Source organism: Natrix helvetica, assembly GCF_964273705.1.
Source record: "Natrix helvetica genome assembly, chromosome: 2".
NCBI classification, from domain to species: Eukaryota; Metazoa; Chordata; class Lepidosauria; order Squamata; family Natricidae; genus Natrix; species Natrix helvetica.
In genome coordinates, this window is record NC_138552.1 from 104112432 (window position 1) to 104135566 (window position 23135).

The window sequence follows — 23135 nt, forward strand, 5'->3', positions numbered from 1 at the left end:
TTTGAGCCCAAATGGTATTACTTGCTGTTTTTAGAAATCATGCTTTTTGCACCTAGAGGAGGAGAACTCCTGACCCCGCGGTCAGAAAAAAGTGTGCTCTGGAAGCCAAAAAATTTTTTGAGCCCAAATGGGAAAATCCTTTACTGGACTCTATTCGGGGTGGAATTTCATGGTTAAAAATGGTATTACTTGCTGTTTTTAAAAATCAAGCTTTTTGCACCCCGCAGGCAGAAAAAAGTGTACTATGGGGGCCAAATTTTTTTTGAGCCCAAATTGCAAAATCCTTTACTGGACTCTATTCGGGGTGGAATTTCATGGTTAAAAATGGCATTACTTGCTGTTTTCAAAAATCAAGCTTTTTGCACCCAGAGGAGGAAAACTCCTGACCCCGCGGTCAGAAAAAAGTGTAGTTTGGGGGCGAAATTTTTTTTGAGCCCAAATTGCAAAATCCTTTACTGGACTCTATTCAGGGTGGAATTTCATGGTTAAAAATGGTATTACTTGCTTTTTTAAAAAATCAAGCTTTTTGCACCCAGAGGAGGAAAACTCCTGACCCCGCAGTCAGAAAAAAGTGTACTTTGGGGGCCAAATTTTTTTTGAGCCCAAATCGTAAAATCCTTTACTGGACATAAATCGGGGTGGAATTTCCTGGTTAAAAATGGTATTACTTGCTGTTTTTAAAAATCACGCTTTTTGCACCCAGAGGAGGAGTACTCCTGACCCCGCGGTCAGAAAAAAGTGTGCTTTGGAAGCCAAAAATTTTTTGAGCCCATATGGGAAAACTTCTGACCCCGTGGTCACAAAAAAGTGTGCTCTGGAAGCCAAAAAATTTTTTGAGCCCAAATGGGAAAATCCTTCATTGGACATGAATCGGGGTGGAATTTCGTGGTTAAAAATGGTATTACTTGCTGTTTTTAAAAATCAAGCTTTTTGCACCCCGCAGGCAGAAAAAAGTGTACTATGGGGGCCAAATTTTTTTTGAGCCCAAATTGCAAAATCCTTTACTGGACTCTATTCGGGGTGGAATTTCATGGTTAAAAATGGCATTACTTGCTGTTTTCAAAAATCAAGCTTTTTGCACCCAGAGGAGGAAAACTCCTGACCCCGCGGTCAGAAAAAAGTCTACTTTGGGGGCCAAATTTTTTTTGAGCCCATATTGTAAAATCCTTTACTGGACATGAATCGGGGTGGAATTTCATGGTTAAAAATGGTATTACTTGCTGTTTTTAAAAATCAAGCTTTTTGCACCCAGAGGAGGAAAACTCCTGACCCCGCGGTCAGAAAAAAGTGTGCTCTGGAAGCCAATTTTTTTTTGAGCCCAAATTGCAAAATCCTTGACTGGACATGATTCGGGGTGGAATTTCATGCTTAAAATTGGTATTACTTGCTGTTTTTAAAAATCAAGCTTTTTGCACTCAGAGGAGGAAAACTTCTGACCCCGCGGTCAGAAAAAAGTGTTACATTCATGTACAACTTTCATGTACAAGCAAATGCTTGTAGCTTGTATTCTTCTTTTTTAATTTTCATCCCTTTTATTTCTTTTTCTTCTCTAATCTTTCTGTTTAAAACTTCTAATGTTAAGACAAAAAGTAACGGTGATAGTGGACAACCTTGTATTGTACCTCTCTTTATTTCAATAGAGTCTGTCAGTTCTCCATTTACCATTATCTTTGCTGTTTGTTTATGATATACCATTTATATAGTTTTAATAAATTTCTTACCAAAATTCATCTGTTCCAATTGTAAGAACATAAATTGCCAATTCACGCTATCAAAAGCCTTCTTTGCATCAAGAAACATCAAAGCCATTTGTTTTTCAGGATGGGCCTCATAATATTTCAAAGTATTCAAACTCATTCTCATATTGTTTTTAATTTGTGTCTTTGGTAAAAAAAAACATTTTGATCAGAGTGGATAAAACTATTTAGGTAAGTTTTAAGTCTCTCTGCTAATATAGATGCAAATAACTGAATTTAATAAAGAGATTGGTCTATAGTTCTTGATTTGTGTTAAATCAGTCTCCTCTTTAGGTAGCAATACAATGTATGCTTCTGACCATGATTTAGGTATTCCACTCTCAAACATCATTTCATTCATGACTTCTAAGAGTGGGAGAGACAAGGATTCTTCAAATGTTTTGTAGAATTCCACTGGTAATCCATCCGGCCTTTCCATTATTTTGTTTTTTAAGTGCTTCCGTTAGCTCCATCATTGTTATTTTACCTTCCAACATTGTTTTAGTTTCGTCTGATATCTGGGGAAGATTAGCGTCCTGTAAATATTTTTTGACTCCTCCCTCTTCTATTTTCTCTTGTTCATACAGCTTAGCATAGTAGTCTTGTATAATTTTCTTCTTCTCAGTATTTCCATACTGACTTTGTCCTTGCTCATCTCTTAGCTGCAATATTTTCTTTGCTTCTCTCTCTCTTTTCAATTTATATGCCAACCATTTGCTTGGCTTATTTGCATTTTCAAAGTAGTTCTGTTTGGCGCCTCTAATTTTTTGTGCCAGTTCTTCCTTTTCCAGTAGATCCATTTTATGTTTAATTGTATCCATTTTTATTTTAACATCTTTTTTTTGTGGAGATCTCTGTAGCTCTTTTTCAAGTATTTTATAATCGTTCTCTAGAGCTTTATTTGTTTGTCTTTTCTTTGAATTTTTCTTTCTTATGTAGTCTATTATCAGACCTCTAGTAACAGCCTTCATTGTATCCCAAAGATTCTGCATTGATGTATCTTCTTTTCTATTTTCTTTAAAGAAAAAGGCCAGTTCTTTTTCCATTTTCTGTACGAAGTCTTTTTCTTTCAATATGATATTGTTTAGTGTCCATCTAGATCTTGTCCTTTGGCCTTTCCATTTGATTGTAATTGGATTATGATCCGCCCAAGTGCTTGTTTCAATCTCAATTTCTTGTATGTTACAAATCAGTTCCATTGAGGCCCATATCATATCAATTCTGGAAAATGATGAATGTCTATTTGAGTAAAAAGTATATTGTTCTTTTGTAGGATTTCTTTCTCTCCAAAAATCTTTTAGATTTATTTCATCTATCATCCTGAAAAAGGATTTTGGAAGCAATTTTCTATTTAACTTCGTTGTTTTGTGTGTTTTGTAGTCCATATTCTGGTTTACAATGCCATTGAAATCTCCCATCATACAAATATCAACATAGTCCAAATCAGAATTTTTTTTGTGGAGTTTTTTGCAAAATTCATCTTGTTTTTCATTAGGTGCATAAATTGCGATTAAGAGTATTTTTTAAATATTATCCATAATTTCCACCATCAAGATTCTTCCCTCTTTATCTGCATAGATTAGTTTTGCTGGAATATTATCTGTAATATAGAAGATCACTCCTCTTTTCTTACAGTTTGCCAGTGTAGTAAACATTTTTCCAAGCTTTGGTTGTGCTAGTAGGTATTCATGTCTCTTTTGAATATGCACTTCTTGTAGGCAGATTATGTCAAGTTTTAGCTTTTCTAATTTGTGAAATATTTTCCTTCTTTTAATTGCTGAGTTAAGTCCGTTTATATTGATTGTGACCATTTTCCCCTCCATGTTTATACTTTATATACAAGATTTATAGCTCTAGTTGATCTGGGTTCTCGTTGTTCTCTGGGATTTACGCCACCTACCGTGCCTTCTTCTTTATCAATTCCACCTACAGCACCTTCTACTTTTTCAATCTCAATTATGGGTGCCTCCAGTAGTTGTGCCAATAGTTCTTTTCCAGTTTTCTCAGCCATTTCTCTAAAGTGTTCTGCATAGAAAGCTTCTGCCTTATCGATTGTATCTATTCTATATCTTTGTCCTTGCCATGCAAATAACAGACCTTCTGGTATGAGCCATCTATAATTAACACCTTTTTAAATCAGAATCTTAGTCAAAAATTGATATTCTCTTCTCTTCTCTCTCACTCTTCTCGGAGTTTGTTTCAGACTACAATTTCCTTGCCTTTATATTCTAATTTTCTATGTCTCGTTTTCTGTAGTATTTGTAGTTTAGTTGCTTTCTTAATAAATCTTATGTGGACTTCCCTTGGAAGTGTATTTCTCATTGCATATCTTGTATGTACTCGTAACGCTTCATCTATGCCATCCATCATCTTCTCTTGGAATATCTCTAATACGTTTGTCCAAATTTCAGATATTATTTGTACTAGGTTCTCTCCTCTTTCTTCTTCTATGTTTTGAAATCTTAAGAAAAATTCAGACCTATCCATCTCCCATCCTAATATTCCACTGCTCTTCCTTTCCACGTCGCTCAATCTGCTGTCAAACTCCTCAACCTTCTTCTCTTCTTGTTGAACCTTTTCTTCAATTTTTGGGATTCTGTCCTCGTATTCCATCATCCAATGTTGCATATCTTCTATTTTTCCTTCCGTTTTAGCTGTTTTTTGTTCTATGCTTTCAGTTCATTGCTCTATTGTCTCAATTCTTTTTTCTATACTCTCAGTCTTCTTTACAATGGTATCTAACTTTTCATCCTTGCTATCAGCTCCTGCTTGTAATTTCTGTATTGCTTGCATAATTGCCTCTAAGGTTACTCCCTTCTCTTTTTCTTGTTGAAGCATCAACTGTATTGATCTTTGTCCTCCTGCATATGAGGAGGCAGGGTTTTTTGTTGTAGACCCAACAGGTGTTGTCTTTCTACTCATCTTCTAAATTTTTTCTTTTGTATTCTAGTCCAATTAGTATCATAAAGATTTAAGCATCAGCTTATAAAACTACAAAATTATAGATAAAATGAAGAGAGGAAAAAAAGAGAGAAGAAAGAGGAAAAAGTGAAGATAGCTCACTTAAAAAGAAAAGCAAAAGAGAGAAAAGAAAGAGAGAGAGAAAAATTCTTCAGTCCAATTTACTCAAATTTTAGAGCAAGCCATCCATTTGTCTCCAATATCTTCAAAAGGAAAAGAGAGCAAAGAAAAATCAGGAAGCAATACTTCAAAGCTTCAAAAAAAAAAGGAGTCAAGGAGCCAAGGAAGAAAAAAAATCACCACCTCCCCAGCAAGATAATATAAGCACTGCCACAAAGCTAGAATAAAAAGATTCAAAGTCTTTTTTTTTAAGATGAAAGTCTTTCCAAGGTCACTCTGAGCTTTCCCTTAGACCTTCTGTTTAGTCCAAAGTAGGTTTCCAGATACTGAAAGTTCCACAGGAAACAGCTGTGGAAACAACTATATTCCTTCCCTTATCAGTTCTTAACCAAATAGCCTTCAAGGGAACAGCTTCTCTCTAAACAGTTCAGATAATAAAACTTAGTAACAATGTTTCAAGTCCACTAGGTGGCAGTGTTAATTGTACCAACTCTCAATGCTTATTTTTCCCTGGCTCTATTTTTAACTTCAAAAAACAGAAAATCGGAAATACAAAAAGAAAAGCCAACAGAAAAAAAGAGAAAAAAGACTCTTCAAAGCAATTAAGATTTAAATATATTCAGTGTCCCCACAAAGTCCAAAAGTAAAAGTATAAAAAAGCACAATAAGCCAATCCACATTGAATTGCGATTGAAAGTCCAGCCTGGCTTCCGAAAATAAAAAGGGAAAAAAGAAAAACTTCAATTGGCCAACTTAACTCCGCCACTTTCTCTCTAGTCAGCCTTTATTTTAAATTAAATTTCCAAATTTAGGGTGTTCTCTTTCCAATAGAAAAAAGGATTTAAAAACTCACACCAAAACGACATGCTTCTCTCCTGCGCTTGCGTATAGGAGCTGTCAGCAGTTTCAGCAGCCTGGGGGCTGACTCACGATGGCTGGCAAACGGGGCTTTTTCCGGGTCACCAGAGACTTTGCAGGTGTCTCTGGGACTACAGGATCTCCCCCTACCTTTCACTGTCTCTTCGGGATGGTTTAGGCCTGGATTGGATCATCCAGATGATCCGAATTCGATGGCTATCCGGAGAAGCCGGAAAAGTCGTCGTACCACTGTGATGTGAAGCTCCACCTCCCAATGGGAGAGACTTTCTGATGAAAGTCTTAGGGCTAATATTCATATTTCATAATTCTGGGAGATCAGGTGGGGAAAATATGTTCATATCCACAAATGCCTATCCCACTTGTCTGAACACTGGAGAAGCAAACACTACAAATGTTTCTCTAATAGCTAGAAAGAGATTTATGAGATTTAATCTTCCCATTCGGGGGAGATTTCAAATATCTAGTGAAACTTGGAAAAAAATTCAAAGAACTATAGAGATCCAACTTACATATAAATTAATATCGCTTTTTTAAAAAATCAAGTATTGATAAACGTATTGCTTAGATTCTTATATATCAGGCAATGAACAACTGAATGAATAGAATGAACAGTACTGACTTATGCCTGACATTCTGTTAAACAGGTTTTTTTTTAGTTATCTAATGTATATATCGCTCAGTTCATACAATCCAATAGTTCAGAAAACACATTCAGAACTGCAAAGCAAAGTTATAAAATCTAGGAGACACTAGTAGAAAGTGGTGGTCTCCAAAAACTGAACAAAAAAACTGAACTGAGTAAATAGTGGATAATAAAATATTAAAACAGAAGCTGCACAATGCAAGTCTGAGAATTATGTTTTTATCTCGTCAGGTCTAAAAGGAAACAACCCAAGGGGAAAATATGGGTTTGTTGTAGGTTCACTTATTTGTGACAATGCAGCATTCTTCTTAAGTCTAGCTTATGCTACAAATGTTCCCTTGTTACTTTATTATCCTATCATTATCAGTATTTAGATTACTCTGAAGAAAATAAATAAAGCCAGCTGCAAGCTAGATTGTTCCATGCCCCTGCAGAGAAAAAAATTACCAAGTGAATTTGTCACAGTCATGTATACAAAAGCACAACTGGCTCTTACAACTCTTTGTTAGTGACCACCTATAGGTTTTGGTAACTTGAAGTACTAGGTACTTGCGGGATCGCATCCTACCACACACTTCCCTGCGACCGATTCGCTCTCACAGGGAAGGACTCCTCCGGGTGCCGTCCACTAAGCAATGCCAACGGGCGGCGCCTAGGAGTAGAGCCTTCTCTGTGATGGGCCCAACCCTCTGGAATGACCTCCCCCCCGATATCAGAACCACCACCGACTTCCGCTCCTTCCGACAAAAACTGAAGACTCACCTGTTCCGTTTAGCCGGCCTGGCCCATTCATAGTCTTATTCTACCTCCTGGCAGATATTTTAATTGGGTATTTTTAGGGTTATTTAAATATTGTTTTTAATTGCTTTGCTTTTGTACAGTTTCTTATTGCCCCCCTTTTATGTTTGTATTTTCTATCTATTGATGTGTTTTATCTGACTGTACACCGCCCCGAGTCCCTTTGGGGAGAGGGGGCGGTATAAAAGTCTAAATAAAAGTAAAGTAAAGTAATAGTATGAATTACCCAGTCTCTGAAGAAGTTCAGCAGGAATACAAAATGCATAGTAAATAGCAGAAGACAGTCTGGCATCTCCTATTCAGGGACTTGTGGGTTGTACTTAACAATGGATCAGATTCAGGTATACCTAGATTTAGTGTGATGCAGTGTGAGAATCAACCATTGATCCAGTTCCTTAATTAAACTTAAATATCACTGAAATAAATAAAACATACTAACAGAGTTTAAATGGTGACTGCAGATTTTACCAAGCCTTTCATCCCCCAATTCTTCTAACATTTTATCCAATCCAGAAATCTAGCAATCTTCAAGATTTTTGAATGAGCATAAGAAAGGCATTACCCTAATATGATTTTGGAATGTTGTGGCTAAAGATATCAATAGACCAAGTCTTAAAAGGTACAACAATTCTATACCAGAGAAATCTGCTTTAGTGCAGTGCTTAAAATAGAACATTTTTTCCCCTGCAATCAACGTGGTAATTATGACTGGATCCCACGGAACAACTAAAGGCTAAGCACTTGTTGTACAGTAGGTCATTAGCATTGATTGCAGACCCTTGTAGAAGTGATTTTATAGTAATTATGATGGATAGCACGTTTTGTGTTTCTGCCAAAGACTAAGATGGTTTTTGGAATGGATACAAGAAAGGGAGAGTTCAAAAGGTCTTTAAAATACAGTTAGACAACTGTTAAAAGACCTTACATAATGACCTGACTTCTTCTGAATAGGGGTAAATGCTGAACAAATAAATGGAGCAGAAGGAGTTTGCTGCCACCTACTGACCCATATTTATTCATCTAGATTAGACAATTAAATAATATTCTATCCGAAAGCATTAATCGGGCCTTCATTGGGAAACTTTGATAGCAAATGCTTCCAAATAGGATTCAGACCCCCACTTTGGGGACATTCTTCAATTCTGGAGCCAATTGAAATAAATAGTAAAAATGGATTAGGAGACCTGTTGTGATGATTATTAGGTTTATATCCCACTTTTCATTTATCCAACTCAAAGCAGTGTACATAATGTTCCTGCCCCCTATTTTCCCAGAACAGCTGTCGTGTGAAGTTGATTGAACTCAGTGAGGCTTCTCCCACTTAAGCATGACATAGGTAGATTCAAATTTGGAGGGAAATCCGGTATTAATCTGCTAATTTTTGAAGGATGAAATTGGATGAGAAAGTCAAGATTATTTAAAAAGAAGGAAGAAGTTGGATGAGAAAAATCAGATTACCGGTACTTAAAAGGAAGGAAGGAATTGGATGAGAAAGTCAGATTATTTAAAACATGCCAACACGGAGGTTAACAATTTTTCAATAATCTGAGTTTCTCATCCAATTATCTCCTTCAAAATTTAGCAGATAAATACCAGATCACACTCCAAATTTGGGTCTACCTATGCCATGCTTAAGTGGGAGAGCCTCACTTAGAAGACACAGATGGAGATATGGGAAAGGCCAAGGGTGGCAGTGGGTGAGGCTTGGCAGCCAGAGGATCTGTCCAAGGAACAAGGCTCTGGGTCCCACGGCACGGGTCTGCAAGGATGGGGCTCTTTCTGGAGGATCTTCTGCTTTGTCTCTTGGCCAAACTTTCTAGGGAGCCCCAACCCCTCCCCCCATCCCCCTCTCCTGTGGATGGTAATAGAAAAGAGAAAAACAGAATAACAGAGTTGGAAGGGACCTTGTAGGTCATCTAGTTCAACCCCCTGCCCAAGCAGGAAACCCATCACCATTTCTGACAGATGGCAGTCCAGTCTCTTTTTGAAAGCTTCCAGTGGTGAAGCTCTCATAACTTCTGAAGGCAAGCTGTTCCATTGGCTGATTGTTCTGTCCGAATTTTTTCTCCTTATTTCTAGGTTGAATCTCTCCTCAATCAATTTCTATCCATTGTTCTTTGTATGGCCTTCAGGTGCCTTGGAAAATAGCTTGACCCCCTTCCTCCTCTCTGTGACAGCTCCTCAAGTATTGGAACGGTGCTATCATGTCTCCCCTGGTCCTTCTCGTCACTAGACTAGCCATGCCCACGTTCCTGCAACCATTCATCGTATGTTTTAGCCTCCAGTCCCCTAATCATCTTTGTTACTCTTCTCTGCAATCTTAACAGATTGTATTCTAGTTTTGATTATTCAGCAGTGAGCTAGCCCATTCAAGATGCTGCCGTGTTTGTTGAAATAGCTTTCTCAAACTCTGCACTAGCTAAACACATTCTAGTCCCTGATACTAAGAAAGACTGATGGTAGATAACAAGTCACCTGCCAGAGAGATACAGTTTATAATTTCCCAACTGTAAAAGACCTATTCTAAGATACACTGTCCTTCTCTTAAACAAAGTAATGAAAAGATTGTTAATCAGAATAGAACTGGAAGGGACCTTAGATTAGTCCAACCAACTGCTCATGCAGGGAACCCTACACCGTTTCAGAGAGGTCAGATATCTTTCCTTTCCTCAAATGATGAAGCACCTAAAACCTCCGTTTTTATATACTCTGTGATTTTCCCTCTCCTTCTTCCTTCTTTTCTTTCATTTCTCAACTTAGATTGTACATATAAAAGGACAGATGTCCAGCCTTGATGAAATTACTGAAGAGCCTATGGAGCTCAGCCAGAAAACAGAAGTGCTGAAAGGAGAGCAGGCAGTTCTGACAGCAGAAGGTAAGAAGTTTATGGCTACAGGAAATATTCCTTGGAGTGCTGGAAAAAAAATCAAAGGAAGTTGAGAATTTGGTCTTTTTATACAAATTTATTGAGGAATTAGGTTTTTTTTTTGCAACAACCAGCAAATGTTGCATAGGTTTGTTCAATTCAAATATTAAGGCCTGTAGAGATTTAATATTCTAAATTAGGATAAATATAGAGTAATTTGTGGCATTTTAGTTGTTATTAAATTTTAGTAAATCGGTACAGCAGTTGCTCTGGCCCATGGCTAGGGATTATGGGATTTGTGATCCTGTAACCTTAGACTTGGAGCAAAACTTGTTAGATCGGGTAATGAGAAGGCAGACACAGGCTTAACGTAACAACAGCTCTTTATTGTAATGGAACAAGTCTGTACAATCCAGCAACTTCTTGGTCTGACAGCAGCCCTTTTATAGGGAGCTGTCATACTTCTTAGCCAATAGGATTCAATCTCTGTTCCCGCCTGAACAGAGGACCTTGTTGGAAACTATAGCAGACAGAGTTAATATCTAACACCACTCCCCTCTTATTTAGGATGTTTCTATTGGTCACGTAATCACGTAGGTAGGCGGGTTTTTGTTTAGTCCTACCAGACCTGCGCAGTTCATTTGGAACCAGTTCTTTGGGCAGGTCGGACGGGCCTGTCTGCTCTCCAGCTCCACTCGGTGGAACCTCCTGGAACTTTTCCCAGGCCGCGGCTGGAACTTCAAGGATTTACTCATTTAGAACTCACTGTGGGCCTGCAACAACTTCAGATAAGTCCCCCGGTACCCTCGGGCTTGAGCTGGCTGTAGAGCAGTGCTTCTCAATTATTTTCTGTCATGCCCCCCCTAGGAAGAAGAAAACATTTCGCCCCCCCCCCCGCGCGACTGTAAATAGTATAATTTGTCTATAAAATTGTTATAAGTACACCTCTGCATAACATAGCACACCGGTCTTTCCTCGACTCCCACCGTAGTCACATGCTTTCTTTCCTCTTTCCCTCTTACTTGTCTATCCTTCCTTCCACCCTCCCTTCCTCCTTCCCTTCCTCCCTGCCTCCCTTCCAGTTCCCTCCTTCCTTTTTCCCCCTGCCTGCCTGCCTTCTTTCCTCTTTCCCTATCCTCCTATCCTTCCTTTCTCCCTCCCTCCTTCCCTGCCTCCCTTCCAGTTCCATTCTTCCCTCCTTGCTTCTGCCTCCTTCCTGCCTGCTTGCCTTCTTTCCTCTTTCCCTCTTGCTTGTCTATCCTTCCTTCCACCCTCCCTTCCTCCTTCCCTTCCTTCCTGCCTCCCTTCCAGTTCCCTCCTTCCTCTTTCCCCCTGCCTGCCTGCCTTCTTTCCTCTTTCCCTATCCTCCTATCCTTCCTTTCTCCCTCCCTCCTTCCCTGCCTCCCTTCCAGTTCCATTCTTCCCTCCTTCCTTCTGCCTCCTTCCTGCCTGCTTGCCTTCTTTCCTCTTTCCCTCTTGCTTGTCTATCCTTACTCCCTCCTCCCTTTCTTCCCTCCCTCCCTGCCAGCAGCTCCTCCAGCATCCCAGCTGGAAGCAGCAGCACAACAGTCGCCGTTACCAGGGGCGAAGGGGTGGCGGTGGCAAGATCGGGCGACCGCCGCCCCTTTGTCCCTTCCCCAACAGCGGCTGTTGCGCTTCTGCTTCCAGACGGAATGTTGGCGGTGGAGCTGCTGGCGGGGAGGCGAGCTACCTGCATAAAGACGCCGCCGAGGGCATGGCAGAATATATCCCGGCTTGAAGTGGCAGCGCTGGGGACTGGAGCTGTGCAAAAAGTCTGCTTGGGCTGGGGGGGGGGGAGGGAGTGAAGCCTGGGACAGCCATGCTTCCCTCCCTCCCACCCCCGCCCGAGCAGGCTTCTTGCACAGCTCCAGCCCGCGGCTATGATGAGTCTCTGAGCAGTCCCCAGGGCTGCCACTTCAAGCCGGGATATATTATGCCTCGCCCACGCCGCCGCCGTTGCACCCAGATGGAAAGGGAGCCTTCGCGCCCCCCTTTACGGAGCCTCGTGCCCCCCCAGGGGGGCGCGCCCCACTATTTGAGAACCGCTGCTGTAGAGGGAGTGAGCGCTTGCTCCTTTTGGATAGGGCCTTGGCTGATTTGTTCGGGAGTTGCGTCTAGTGTTCTGAGATTGGAGTGGGAGAGGCGACCACGGAGTTGGTCAACATGCCTCCTCCCATTTCTACCATCCTCTAGCTCTAACAGATAAGAGCGAGGCCCGGTGATGCCTATCACCATAGCAGAGATCCACAGAGTTCCCCCAGTGTAGTTGTGGGCATATACCGAGTCCCCTACGCTAAAGTGTCGAATTTTGCTTGTGGAGTCAGGGGGCGATGTGGCAGAGTAGTTTGGGTGTAGCCGGTCTAAGTCGGACCTTAGCCGGTGACCCATGAGAAGCTCGGAGGGGCTTCTCCCAGTAGTGGCACTTGGCATGATGTGTTGGATTAACAAATAGTGATCAACCCATGTTTGCCAATCCCCCGGGCCCATCCTAGCAAGGGCCTCTTTTGCAGATCACACCATTCTCTCCACCTGACCATTGGAAGCTGGATGGAATGGAGCGACCAGGGTATGCCTGATTCCCTGACTTGCTAAGTAGGTCTCGAATTGAATCGCCGTGAATTGTGGCCCGTTGTCAGAGACCAAGATGTCGGGCAGGCCGTGCATGGAGAAAAGTCTCCGTAGCACCTTAATGACTGCCTCTGCCATGGTGGAGGTCATCAGGACTACCTCTAACCTCTTCGAGTACGCTTCCACAACCACAAGGAAAGTTTGGCCATGAACTGGGCCAGCAAAGTCTATGTGCACCCTAGACCACAGTGCTTGAGGACGCTCCCACTCCTTAGCGGGCGCCTCTGGGGGAGCTGGTCCGGACTCCTGGCATGGTGTGCAGGTAGCCACCCATTCTTCTATCTCCCTGTCCATGTTAGGCCACCAGATGTAGCTCCTAACCAAAGACTTCATCCTTACAATGCCATGATGCCCCACATGTAAAGCCTCCAATACTGCCTTTCGCAGTTTGTTTGGAATAACCACTCCGTCCCTCCACAGCAGACAGCCATTAATTACAGACAATTCATCTTGTTTTGCAACATACAATTTACAATCAGCCCCAACAGGCCCCTTGGGCCACCCCCTCCACACTCAGTTCAGGATTTGCTTGATGGTGGGGTCCTTTGCCGAAACCTGGGCAACGTCATTGGACGAGACAGGTCCAGTGTCCAAGCAGTCAATAAGTAGAACCAGTGTCTCGGGAGTGGGGTCAGCCAATAGTTCTGGAAGGGGGTAACGGCTCAAGGCATCTGCGTGTCCCAGAGCACTTTGAATCATTTTTGAAATGGGCATAAGCAAAACATCTCAAGGGTGCTTTTTCAGGAGGCAGCTGGACTTTCTTGTTTTTTCTTTTGAAGATGTTTTGCTTCTCACCCAAGAAGCTTCTTCAGCTCTGACAGGATAGTAGGGAATGGAAGGACTTATATTCCTTGCAGACAGCTGGTCATCTGCATCCTTTTAGAAGGGCCTTGAATCACTGGGAAATTTATCTGTGTCCTCAGGATCACCTGAGTAGTGCAAATGGTTCCTGTACTCTGCAATTTTTCCTCTGGAAATCTATTCCTACTCCCACACCATTCAAAGGGTGTTCATCCCAAATTGTATAGCTTAAAGATATTCCTGTCGGAGCTGAAAATGCTTCTTGGATGAGAAGCGAAACGTTTTCAAAAGAAAAGAAAATCCATTTGCCTCCTGAAAAAGCACCTTTGGGACAACCATAAACTGGATGACTAAGAATCTCTACAGGCTATAAGAATAATGGGTAGCTTAAATTAAAATTCATGGGAATTGTCATTAAAATATATTCTTCTTAAAATCTGGAATAAGGATAAAGGATTGCTCTGTCAAAACTTGAGAAATAAGATAGTTTATCCATATTTCTAATACATCCTCAAAATCCTTTTTATTTACACCTCCACAAACCTATATATTACCTCTTTCTAATATCTCTATTTTTATTATAAGTTCTATTACTGACACTCTGTCTTTTCTCCTGGAACATATCATCAGTTTAGAAGCTGATGCTTCTCAAAATCTTTTTTAAAGGAAGACAATTTGTACTACAAAACTCTTTTCAGGTTAATTGTGAGCACTATCTCTCTTAAAGACATAATGTGAACTTCATTTTTTTTTTTAGAAAGGATGGGACTTAGGTAAGGAAATTATGAGGTAATAAAAGTTCAAGAAAAAAAACCAGTAAACTAACAAAACAAATCTGGATTTATTTTTTCTTAGAAATTAACGTCTATTATGGTTTTCTCCTATTATAAATACAAACGCTATCACTTCAAACAGAAAGTGAGATTTAACTCCACTTATATTCATTAATTTCAGTACATTTGCCACACGCAGTAGCAACTTGATGGGAAGTTACGTTCAGAAAACTTCATGGGTTAACAGAATAAGGAATGATTACAATTCAACAATGTAATTAATTATATTTACGGCATTCTAATTTTTAACCTCCTTGAATATCTTTTATAGTTGGTCAAAGAAAATCTGCAAATGTAATTCTGGAAGAGATTGCTGAAACTGCATCACCTCGAAGAAAGATGTGGCAACTGGTCTCGTTCCTCGGTGATTACTGTAATCAAGTAATATTCTCTCCTATTACTCCATTCATTCGGTGAAGGAGTCTAAGACAAGAGTCTCCCAACCTTGGCAACTTTAAGCCTGGAGGACTTCAACTCCCAGAATTCTGAAGTTCTGAAGTTCTCCAAGGTTGGGAGACTCCTGGTCTAAGAGACCCGACCCGATGGTCTCCCACGCGTAATCGACACAAGGAATCCCTCCACTTCTGAAGCTCAGGAGAAAGAGAACTGGAGCATCGGACACCTCCCATTGGCCATTTGAAGAAACGAAGCCACGCCCCCCCAAGTCCAACGCTGCAAATCAACCGCCACTCTTCCTACTTCGTCGTTTGGGTTTATTGACCTTCCTCCCATGCACTCCTTCTTCGCTAATCCCGCCCTTTCCGTCGAGGATAGTGCCCTTTGTTTGGATGGAAGCCGGAAACGGTTTTGTTTTCCGGGAATTTTAAACTTTGGGAGCGTTGAGTTGAATAGAGTGGGTGACATCTGGACAACGGTAGGTCTCTGTGTGTGTGTGTGTTTTTCCCCCTTAACATTATCATCCGCCTCCTTTTGCAATATTTATCGCTGGGTGAGAAGTTGGTTTTGTGATTTTTCAAATGTCTTTTCTACTCTTTTTGCTACTTCGACTTTGTCTTCTTATAAACTTATTTTTGCAGCTGTACTGAGAATTCAAAGGTGAGTTAGAGAAAAATGCTCATTTTCTGCTGTTTAAAATAATGCATGGGTTGTAAAACGACGGCTACAAAGTCTGGATTGCTGCCAGGTTACAGCAAAGATTTAAAGTTGTCTGCATCTCTTTCCTGCACCTCGGTAGTTGTCTGCATTTATATGGCAACGATTAATTTGTGTGGTTACAAATTCATACTTTTCTATGGAGTTTCCTGAATAAGACCTAGCAAGAGCTCTGCGTTGCAAAATGAGACTGGATCCACATTTACACCAAACTGATATATTTCATACATGCTGAATTCACATAAGATATTAAGTTAAAACCAAGGGCTACTAGATATATGCTGTAAAACTCTAGATAACCACTCCATGTCAGCAAACTATAGCAGTTTACCAGCATATTGGGTTTTAATATTCATGACATTCATCATGTGAACTGTGGGGTTTTTTTCTTACAGAAGAATGTAATGTTTGCCAAAATGAATGAATCTAACAACATGAATATTTATTTTCCTCTCTCAAGGTCATTTGTTATCTAAAATAAGACATTGAGTTCAGATGTTAAAACAGCTATTGTATGAGTAAAAGCTAATGGGATTCCATCTTTTATTACTCCCTCTGCTCTAACCCTTTGACTAGGTTAAATAAACAGCTTTTATTCTTATATATGTGGGCTTCATGCATTCATACTTTTCTATGGAATTTCCTGAATAAGATCAAGCAAGAGCTCTGCATTGCAAAATGAGGCTGGATCCACATTTACACCAAACTGTGATATACTGCATACATGCTGAATTCACATAAGATATTAAGTTAAAACCAAGGGCTACTAGATATACGCTCTAAAACTCTAGATAACCATTCCATCTCAGCAAACTATAGCAGTTTACTACAATGACATTAGCATGACCAAATTTTCATTGCTTAGCTTTATGTACATGTGAGGACCACTAAAATTCCATTTATCTGGGTGGACTGGGCTGCAGCTTATTGTAACTTAAATGTTTCAAAATGTATATAATTATGCAAATTTTCTGTGAAGAATTTATACGAGGAAAGCACATAATATTGACAACAAGCTATGGCTTGTTGGTGAACTGGACAAAAGGTAGAAAGGTCTCCTGAGTAAATTGCTACTGTCTATTCCCTAAGTGTAAATCATGCTAAGGATTCTGAATATGAATTTGCTGGCAAAATAATGGTTCTCAATTATTTTATTCTCATGTTGCCAACTAATAAATGGTAGTATGAATATAACATTTCTTCATTTCTTTGTAATCAGAACAATCAACAACCTCTTTGGTCCAGGCATATTTTGCAGTTCTTGCCCAAATAGATTTTTACCAGACAAAACTGTAGCCTCAGATAAAGTACTAAACTAAACTTCCTAAATTAAATCAAGTAAGATAAATGGTATATGACCAAAAAGGAGCCTTGATTATCTGTTCTCTAACATAACAGAAAACTGCTTTATTCTTTGAATTATGTTACTCCGAGGAGGTTTATGAACACAGATTTAAACATTTTAAATTATTTGTTAGTTTCCTGGTGATTGTTTTTGTTTTTTGTTAATTCAGCTCATGATTGTTTTGTGTTTTGTTGTGTCGTTCCAGAAGACACTTTTCCATTTTAAAATGGCTGTAGATGACTATGAGGAACTTCTCAAATACTATGAAATTCATGAAACCATTGGGACAGGTACGCTCCACAATATTTCAGATAGATGTAGGAAATATACTGATCTCAGACCCATGTATGAATTTCAAAGTAGAACTATTTAAACTTTGCTACTTTATATTCTATTATTGTGTCTGCCTTTTCCAATGAAGAGTATATCCCCAATATGCATACATTAAAAACACTGTTGCAATGTTTTACCTTTATTTTTAGCTTTATTGCAGATTCTTATATTAGCTTATAAGATAGCCCCACATTGTTCCATTAAACAAAGCAACCTGGTGATTATTCCTAAGAAAAACATCCACATTTTAATATTTATCTAGTAATACTTCCTAGATCTGTAGTCTTATCATTTTTCAACATTTTCATACATCGATTTCTTTATGGACACTGACATTTATAACATTTCAATTTAAAACCCATAGCCAACCCTTGAGTCCCTCACTTCCATTTCATCCCAAATCATCACTTCTATTTTAATTCTATTCAGTGTGCTGGAAACACCTTCTTTACCTCTGTTCATCCCTAAACATATTTATCAAAATGTTCCTCCATTTTCTCTGCCTTTTAAAAAGATTAACCATTCCTTGCTCTCTTTGACTAGCCCTTTTAATATATTGTTCTGTGTACTGATTTGTTATGTATGTAGTTTGCCTGCCTGCTGTCAGAACTTATACACTTCAAATACAGATCCTCTCAAAGAGATTATACACTTAGGCTCAACATCTTTATAAGAAAGAGGGGTTATTTGTCATCTAGGTACAGAGAGAGATTCCCCCTGTTTTTATGAAGATTGGGAAAAAAGTTTTATTTCCTTTAAAACAAGGCAGAAATTACTGGATAGAAGCTGGAAACAAGTGGAGTGCAAGTTCTTCCCAAAAATCCTAGAACACCAAGCAGGAATCTCAAGAAGAGTTTTGGGAAGACTAGGAATATTAAACAGCAAAGGGAACATCTATTTGAAGAGTCTATTATTTCTACAGAAATTGGTTATAAGCCTTATGAGGTCTTTATATTTGGGGCTTAGATTTTTTTTTTTTTGCATTGTGCTAAGACTAAGATTCATTAATTCACTGCATAAATTAGGAAATTGGGTTTTAATGTCAGCTTTGACTCATACTTTACATATATGGCCCACTATCTAATCTTCGTTTTCTCTTTAACATCAGTTTGCTGTAATTATAATAATAAAGAACCTTTGGTCTTTTTAACTGGGATTTTGGGATGGGAAATATCATTTGTAGTAGCTTAGTAGTACTTAACATCTATTCAGGGTATTACAATACAGTAGATCTTAAAGTCTGTTCAGAGTATTATATTGTCTGTTGCATTTTCTTTTTTAATTAAAGTTAATTCTCTAATAACCTGAGCAGTTCTATACTTCAATGTTGAATATTTTATTTAATATTTCTCCTTTTTTTTTAAAAAAATAAAGTTTTATAATTGGAGAGGAGGGGAACAAGAGCTGATTAGTGAAGTGCTTCAATCCTATGTGGTCAGGAGCTGACAATATAAAAATTATATCATGTTTTGTTTTTACCTTCTTATTGTCAGAAAGAATGCACAAGTAGTATAAACCTTATTTTCCCTTTACACACCAGTGGTTGAGAGAGACATCAGATGAGGTTCCTCTGGAAGATGGCTTATGGCAGTGGAAGTTACCACATCACCAAACTAAAACAGTAGGCAGATAGAGCTCATTTAACAAACTTAATTGGGATTGGCAATTTCACCACTAAGCAAAGTAATTTGCTAAGTGGAAAATCACTTAGCCGCAACTGTGCCTTCTAGCTGAAAGGAGACAAGACTACACAGTTTCACACCTGTAGCCTTTGTTTCCCTCCTAATCGTTCCCCTGCACTTTGGAATGCTCCAGTGCCTGCTTATTGTCTTGTACACACTGAAAACAGTGTGATTGCACCAGCAGCCGGTGGCTGAGAGCCACAGTTACACTATGTAAACAGATTCATGCATATGCAACAGTATTCTCTTGAAATCGTTTCTCCAATCTTTCTACTCTGGGGTGGGGGTGAGAAAACAAGCAAGTGATTTCTGTAGGCAATCCCTCCTTTGGCTGACCTTTTCCTGCTGTTGGTGCAATAGCATTGCTTGTGATGTGTTGAAGAACAAGCAGCTTACTTCTCCTGTGCTCTGCTTGGGGAATCCAAGCATGGGTTAACTTTGTCCATTAGCCTAGAGACTGAATTATGTAAATTGATGGCCATGCCTCCTCTGACTGGACTAGTTCAGTTTTTTAACTCAGTCCAGCCTTAAGAGACACAAAAACCTTTCTCTCTAGGTTATTAGACAAAAGTATTCATCATTATTATTATTCAGCTTGGATTCCCTCAGAACTCCGTTGTATGACAGCTTCTGAATCTCTTTCACGGTTGTGTCGACCTTTCCTGCATATGGGTTCGTTTCATTTCGCTTATGGTTGCAATTGACTAATTGGCGTTCCTAAAGCCTTTGAGGCCAGGGAACCTGTTATTGATGGCGTTACCGCCTACGGCGCTACTCACTGGAAAGGTCAGTTCGCTGCCTTCGTTTGCCTTGCCGCGGTTGGGTCAGTTCGCCACCCCGCACCGGCCATTTCATCAGCTATCCGCCATTCCCCTGGTCTCTTGCGACACACAGAGTCTGGACGCCCCATTGTCAGGTCGCTGGAGTCGCTGCCCTTACTTTTGGCATCACGTGCCACCAATAGCTGCAGCTGCGGTCACTAGCTACTTGCAAGGCTGTGTTCTCCATGCTGTCAGCGGCCATTTTCTTGGCCAATTTGAATTTCCCACCGCCGCTGTAAATCGTGGTGACCATTTTGGAGCCAATTTCGCGCCGAAAACTAACGATCTGGGCGTGGTTTTTCTACTTTCCGCTCACAGTGACATAAAATTGCCAGGTATCTTGCTCCACGAAGGTCGGTTCGCCACAATTCTGCTGGAGCACATGCTTGATCTCTTGCGGCCTCTGTTTCGATTGCGATCGACATTTGGCCTATCTTTGATCATGAGCTTGAGCCTTTTCAGTCCTAGTATTACCATAGCAGATTGTTCTACTACCGGGGACAGCGCTGGGACTTCCACCTCCCCTCAGCTGTCCTCCGATGCCACTGGGGCCTCTTCCAGAGCGGGTAGGACCACCACCAGGGCTGCTAGCCACAGATCCCGCGCTCATTCAGCGGCGCCTGACAGGGCCACTAAGCGCGCCAGTAAGACTAAGAATGGGTCTAAGAATCCCACAACCCCCAGGTTGCCTCCCATCTTACTGCCTGAGGGGCCTTCTACCTCCAACTTAACTGGGATTCAAGGATGGTCCCCAGACCTTCCTATCCCCCATGGCTTAGCCACTGAAGGACCTGAATCAGGTCTTCAGGGCTCATCTGGCCCTTCTGAGTCCAGCCCAGGCCAGTTCCTTCTCATTCAGGGGCCTCGGCTATCTTTACTCCCACTGCCGCTGGCATTAGACCAGAGGACAATTCTGAATCTGACCTCTCCCCTGGGCTCAGGGACATGATTACTGCTGCCGTTTCTAGGGGAGTAGATGCAGAATTGCAGTGCAGGAGTCAAGATCTAGAAACCTGATTTCTGCTAAGGATTTATCCACTTCTCAGGCTGATCCTCCTTCTCCCTTGCCTTCCATCTACAGCAAGGGCTCTGTTCTGGGGGAGGAAGGGGAAATTTTGGATCTAGAGTTATCGGATGATGAAGACCTGGTCCAGGATAAAGTTCCCTTCTCTGGCCTCTTCAGGCCGGCCTTGTTTAAATCCTTACTTTATAAGGCCAAGGCCACCTCTAATTTGGGGGGAGCAACCACCCAAGCGAGCACCAAAGTGAGGCTTGATCCCACGGAACGCTTGTTCGCCAAGTAGGAGCAGGAGGCTATGCCATCACCCAAATTGTTTTTGGACGTGATCCAAAAACAATGGTCCCAGCCCACCATGGTTAGACCTCCTAGCAATGGTGACAGGAAGCTTTATGCTTCCACACCGTAATTAGACACCATCCTACAGTTTCCTACTGTCGATCCTCCGATAGCGGCTTTGGCTTCCCCAGCCCTCATCCCATCCGGGATTTCGGAGGGCTTGAATGCTGAGGATCACAAGTCTGAGCTAGTTATTCGCAAAACATACCAGGGAGCTGCCTGGGTGTTGTGTGCCGCTGCGGCAGCTTCCTTTTTCAATAGAACTTCTTTAATCTGGTTAAGGCAGCTACAGGAGAGACTAGCGCCAGAGGATTTGCGCCTTCATCAGGATGTCATCAAGCTGGTGGTGGCATTAGAATTCTCCTCTGATGCCACGCTCAATGCGGCCAACTCCGCATCCTGAGCTGTGGCATCCAACATAGCTTCTCGTCACCTCTTATGCCTGTGCCATTGGCAGGCGGATATACGCTCTAAATGATGCCTTGATTCAACCCCCTTCAAGGATGGTTCCCTCTTTGGAGCGGCACTAGACCCTATATTGATTGAGACGAGGGACAAGCAAAAGGTGCTCCCTTCGACCGCCAGGCGCACTGATAGACGGCAACAACCTTACTCTCGGCGGCAGCCTTTTCATGTCTGGGATTCGGGATACACCCCCCTTCCCTATACCCCTCTAATAGATCCTTCTCTCAGTCTCAGGACAGGTTTCAGGATACAGCCAATACTAGGGACAGAGGTAGATACCAACACCAACAACAGACGCAGGCCCGTGGTGCCAACAACCGGTCCTTTTGTAGGTACCGGTGACTCGCATGAGGTTAGCCCAATTGGCGGGCATTTAGCTGCCATAGCCAACCAATGGGAGGCCACAACCTTGGATCCCTGGGCTCTTCAGACCGTGAGGCTGGGCCTCACTCTGGAATTCCTAGCCATCCCCCTGAGATATTTCATCAGATGCCCGGTTCCCAGGTGCCAGGTGAAAAGACGCTTGATGGAGACAGAGATTCAGCACCTCATTTCCATCAACGCCATAGAACAGGTGCCATGAGGGCAGGAGGGTCTAGGATTTTACTCCATACTTTTCCTAGTTCCCAAGAGCTCGGGAGGATGGCGGGCCATCCTAGACTTGAAACAGCTCAATTTCTATCTAAAGTGCCAAAAATTCAAAATGCAATCGCTCAAAAGCATTCTAGTGTGCATTCGCCAAGGTGATATGCTCACCTCCATCGACATCAAGGAGGCATACCTACACGTGCTGATACATCCGGCCCATCAAATGTTCTTACGCTTCCAGTTTGCAGGGCATCATTTCCAGTACTGCGCCCTGCCATCGGCCTATCACCAGCCCCATGAACCTTCACCAAATTGCTAGCAGTGATCGCATCCTCCCTGAGGTCAGTTCCCGTAAGGATCAGTTGTTATCTAGATGACATCTTGGTCTTATTGTCTTCCCGGGACCAAGCTTGTTGCAACCTGCAACAGACGATCGACACCTTACAAGATCGTGGCTTTGTACTGAACTTCGCAAAGAGCCATCTGCACCCGACCACGTACCTTCTACATCTCAGGACAGTCATCAATTCAGAAAGGTGTGTTGTGTCCCTCTCTCAGGAGAGGCAACGAAGTCTACAGTCCCTGGTGAGTCAGGTGTCCAATCAGAGGTCATCTTCCCTCGCAGTACTGTCCCAAATTCTAGGGAAAATGATATCTTGCATAGACATTGTCCCTTGGGTGAAGTTCCACATACAACCACTCCAGTGGTTTCTCCTCCCCTTTCAGAGGGCCCATAGCAGTCATTCTCAGACCAGGACTCGTTTACCGACCAAGGTGTCTCTGTCGCTCCGTTGGTGGATGTCATCCCAAATCCTCAAGGGATGCCTCTTCAAGGAACCAGAGCGGATCATAGTTACAACAGATGCCAACTCGGGTGGGGAGCACATGCCCTGGATCGAGTGGCACAAGGTCGTTGGACCCCCCCGGAGCTGCGGAACAGCATAAATTGGCTGGAGCTACGAGCTATCCGTCTAGCCCTCCGTGAGTTCTGGGACCTGGTGACTTCCAACGATGTGTTGATACTCACCGACAATGTGGCCTCCAAGGCGCATGTCAACTGCCAGAGGGGCACGCGCTCCAAATCTCTGATGATGGAAGCAGAACGTCTACACCACTGGGCGGAGAACCATCTGTTGTCAATCCGA

General features: G+C 41.6%; 1 protein-coding gene across 2 annotated transcripts in view; it reads left to right on the top strand.

The window, feature by feature from the left end:
* Positions 1-15000: 15000 nt before the first annotated feature.
* MELK (maternal embryonic leucine zipper kinase) overlaps positions 15001-23135 on the top strand; it is a 46756-nt gene continuing 38621 nt past the window's right edge. The window contains exons 1-2 of one of the 2 annotated variants that reach the window (XM_081940034.1): positions 15001-15160; positions 16950-17034. In XM_081940034.1, the coding sequence (XP_081796160.1) occupies positions 15017-15160; positions 16950-17034 (229 nt within the window). In that variant the 5' untranslated portion in view covers positions 15001-15016. Of the gene's footprint in view, positions 15161-15203; positions 15343-16949; positions 17035-23135 lie in introns of those variants that run through there. The other variant, XM_081940035.1, reaches the window with a different exon arrangement.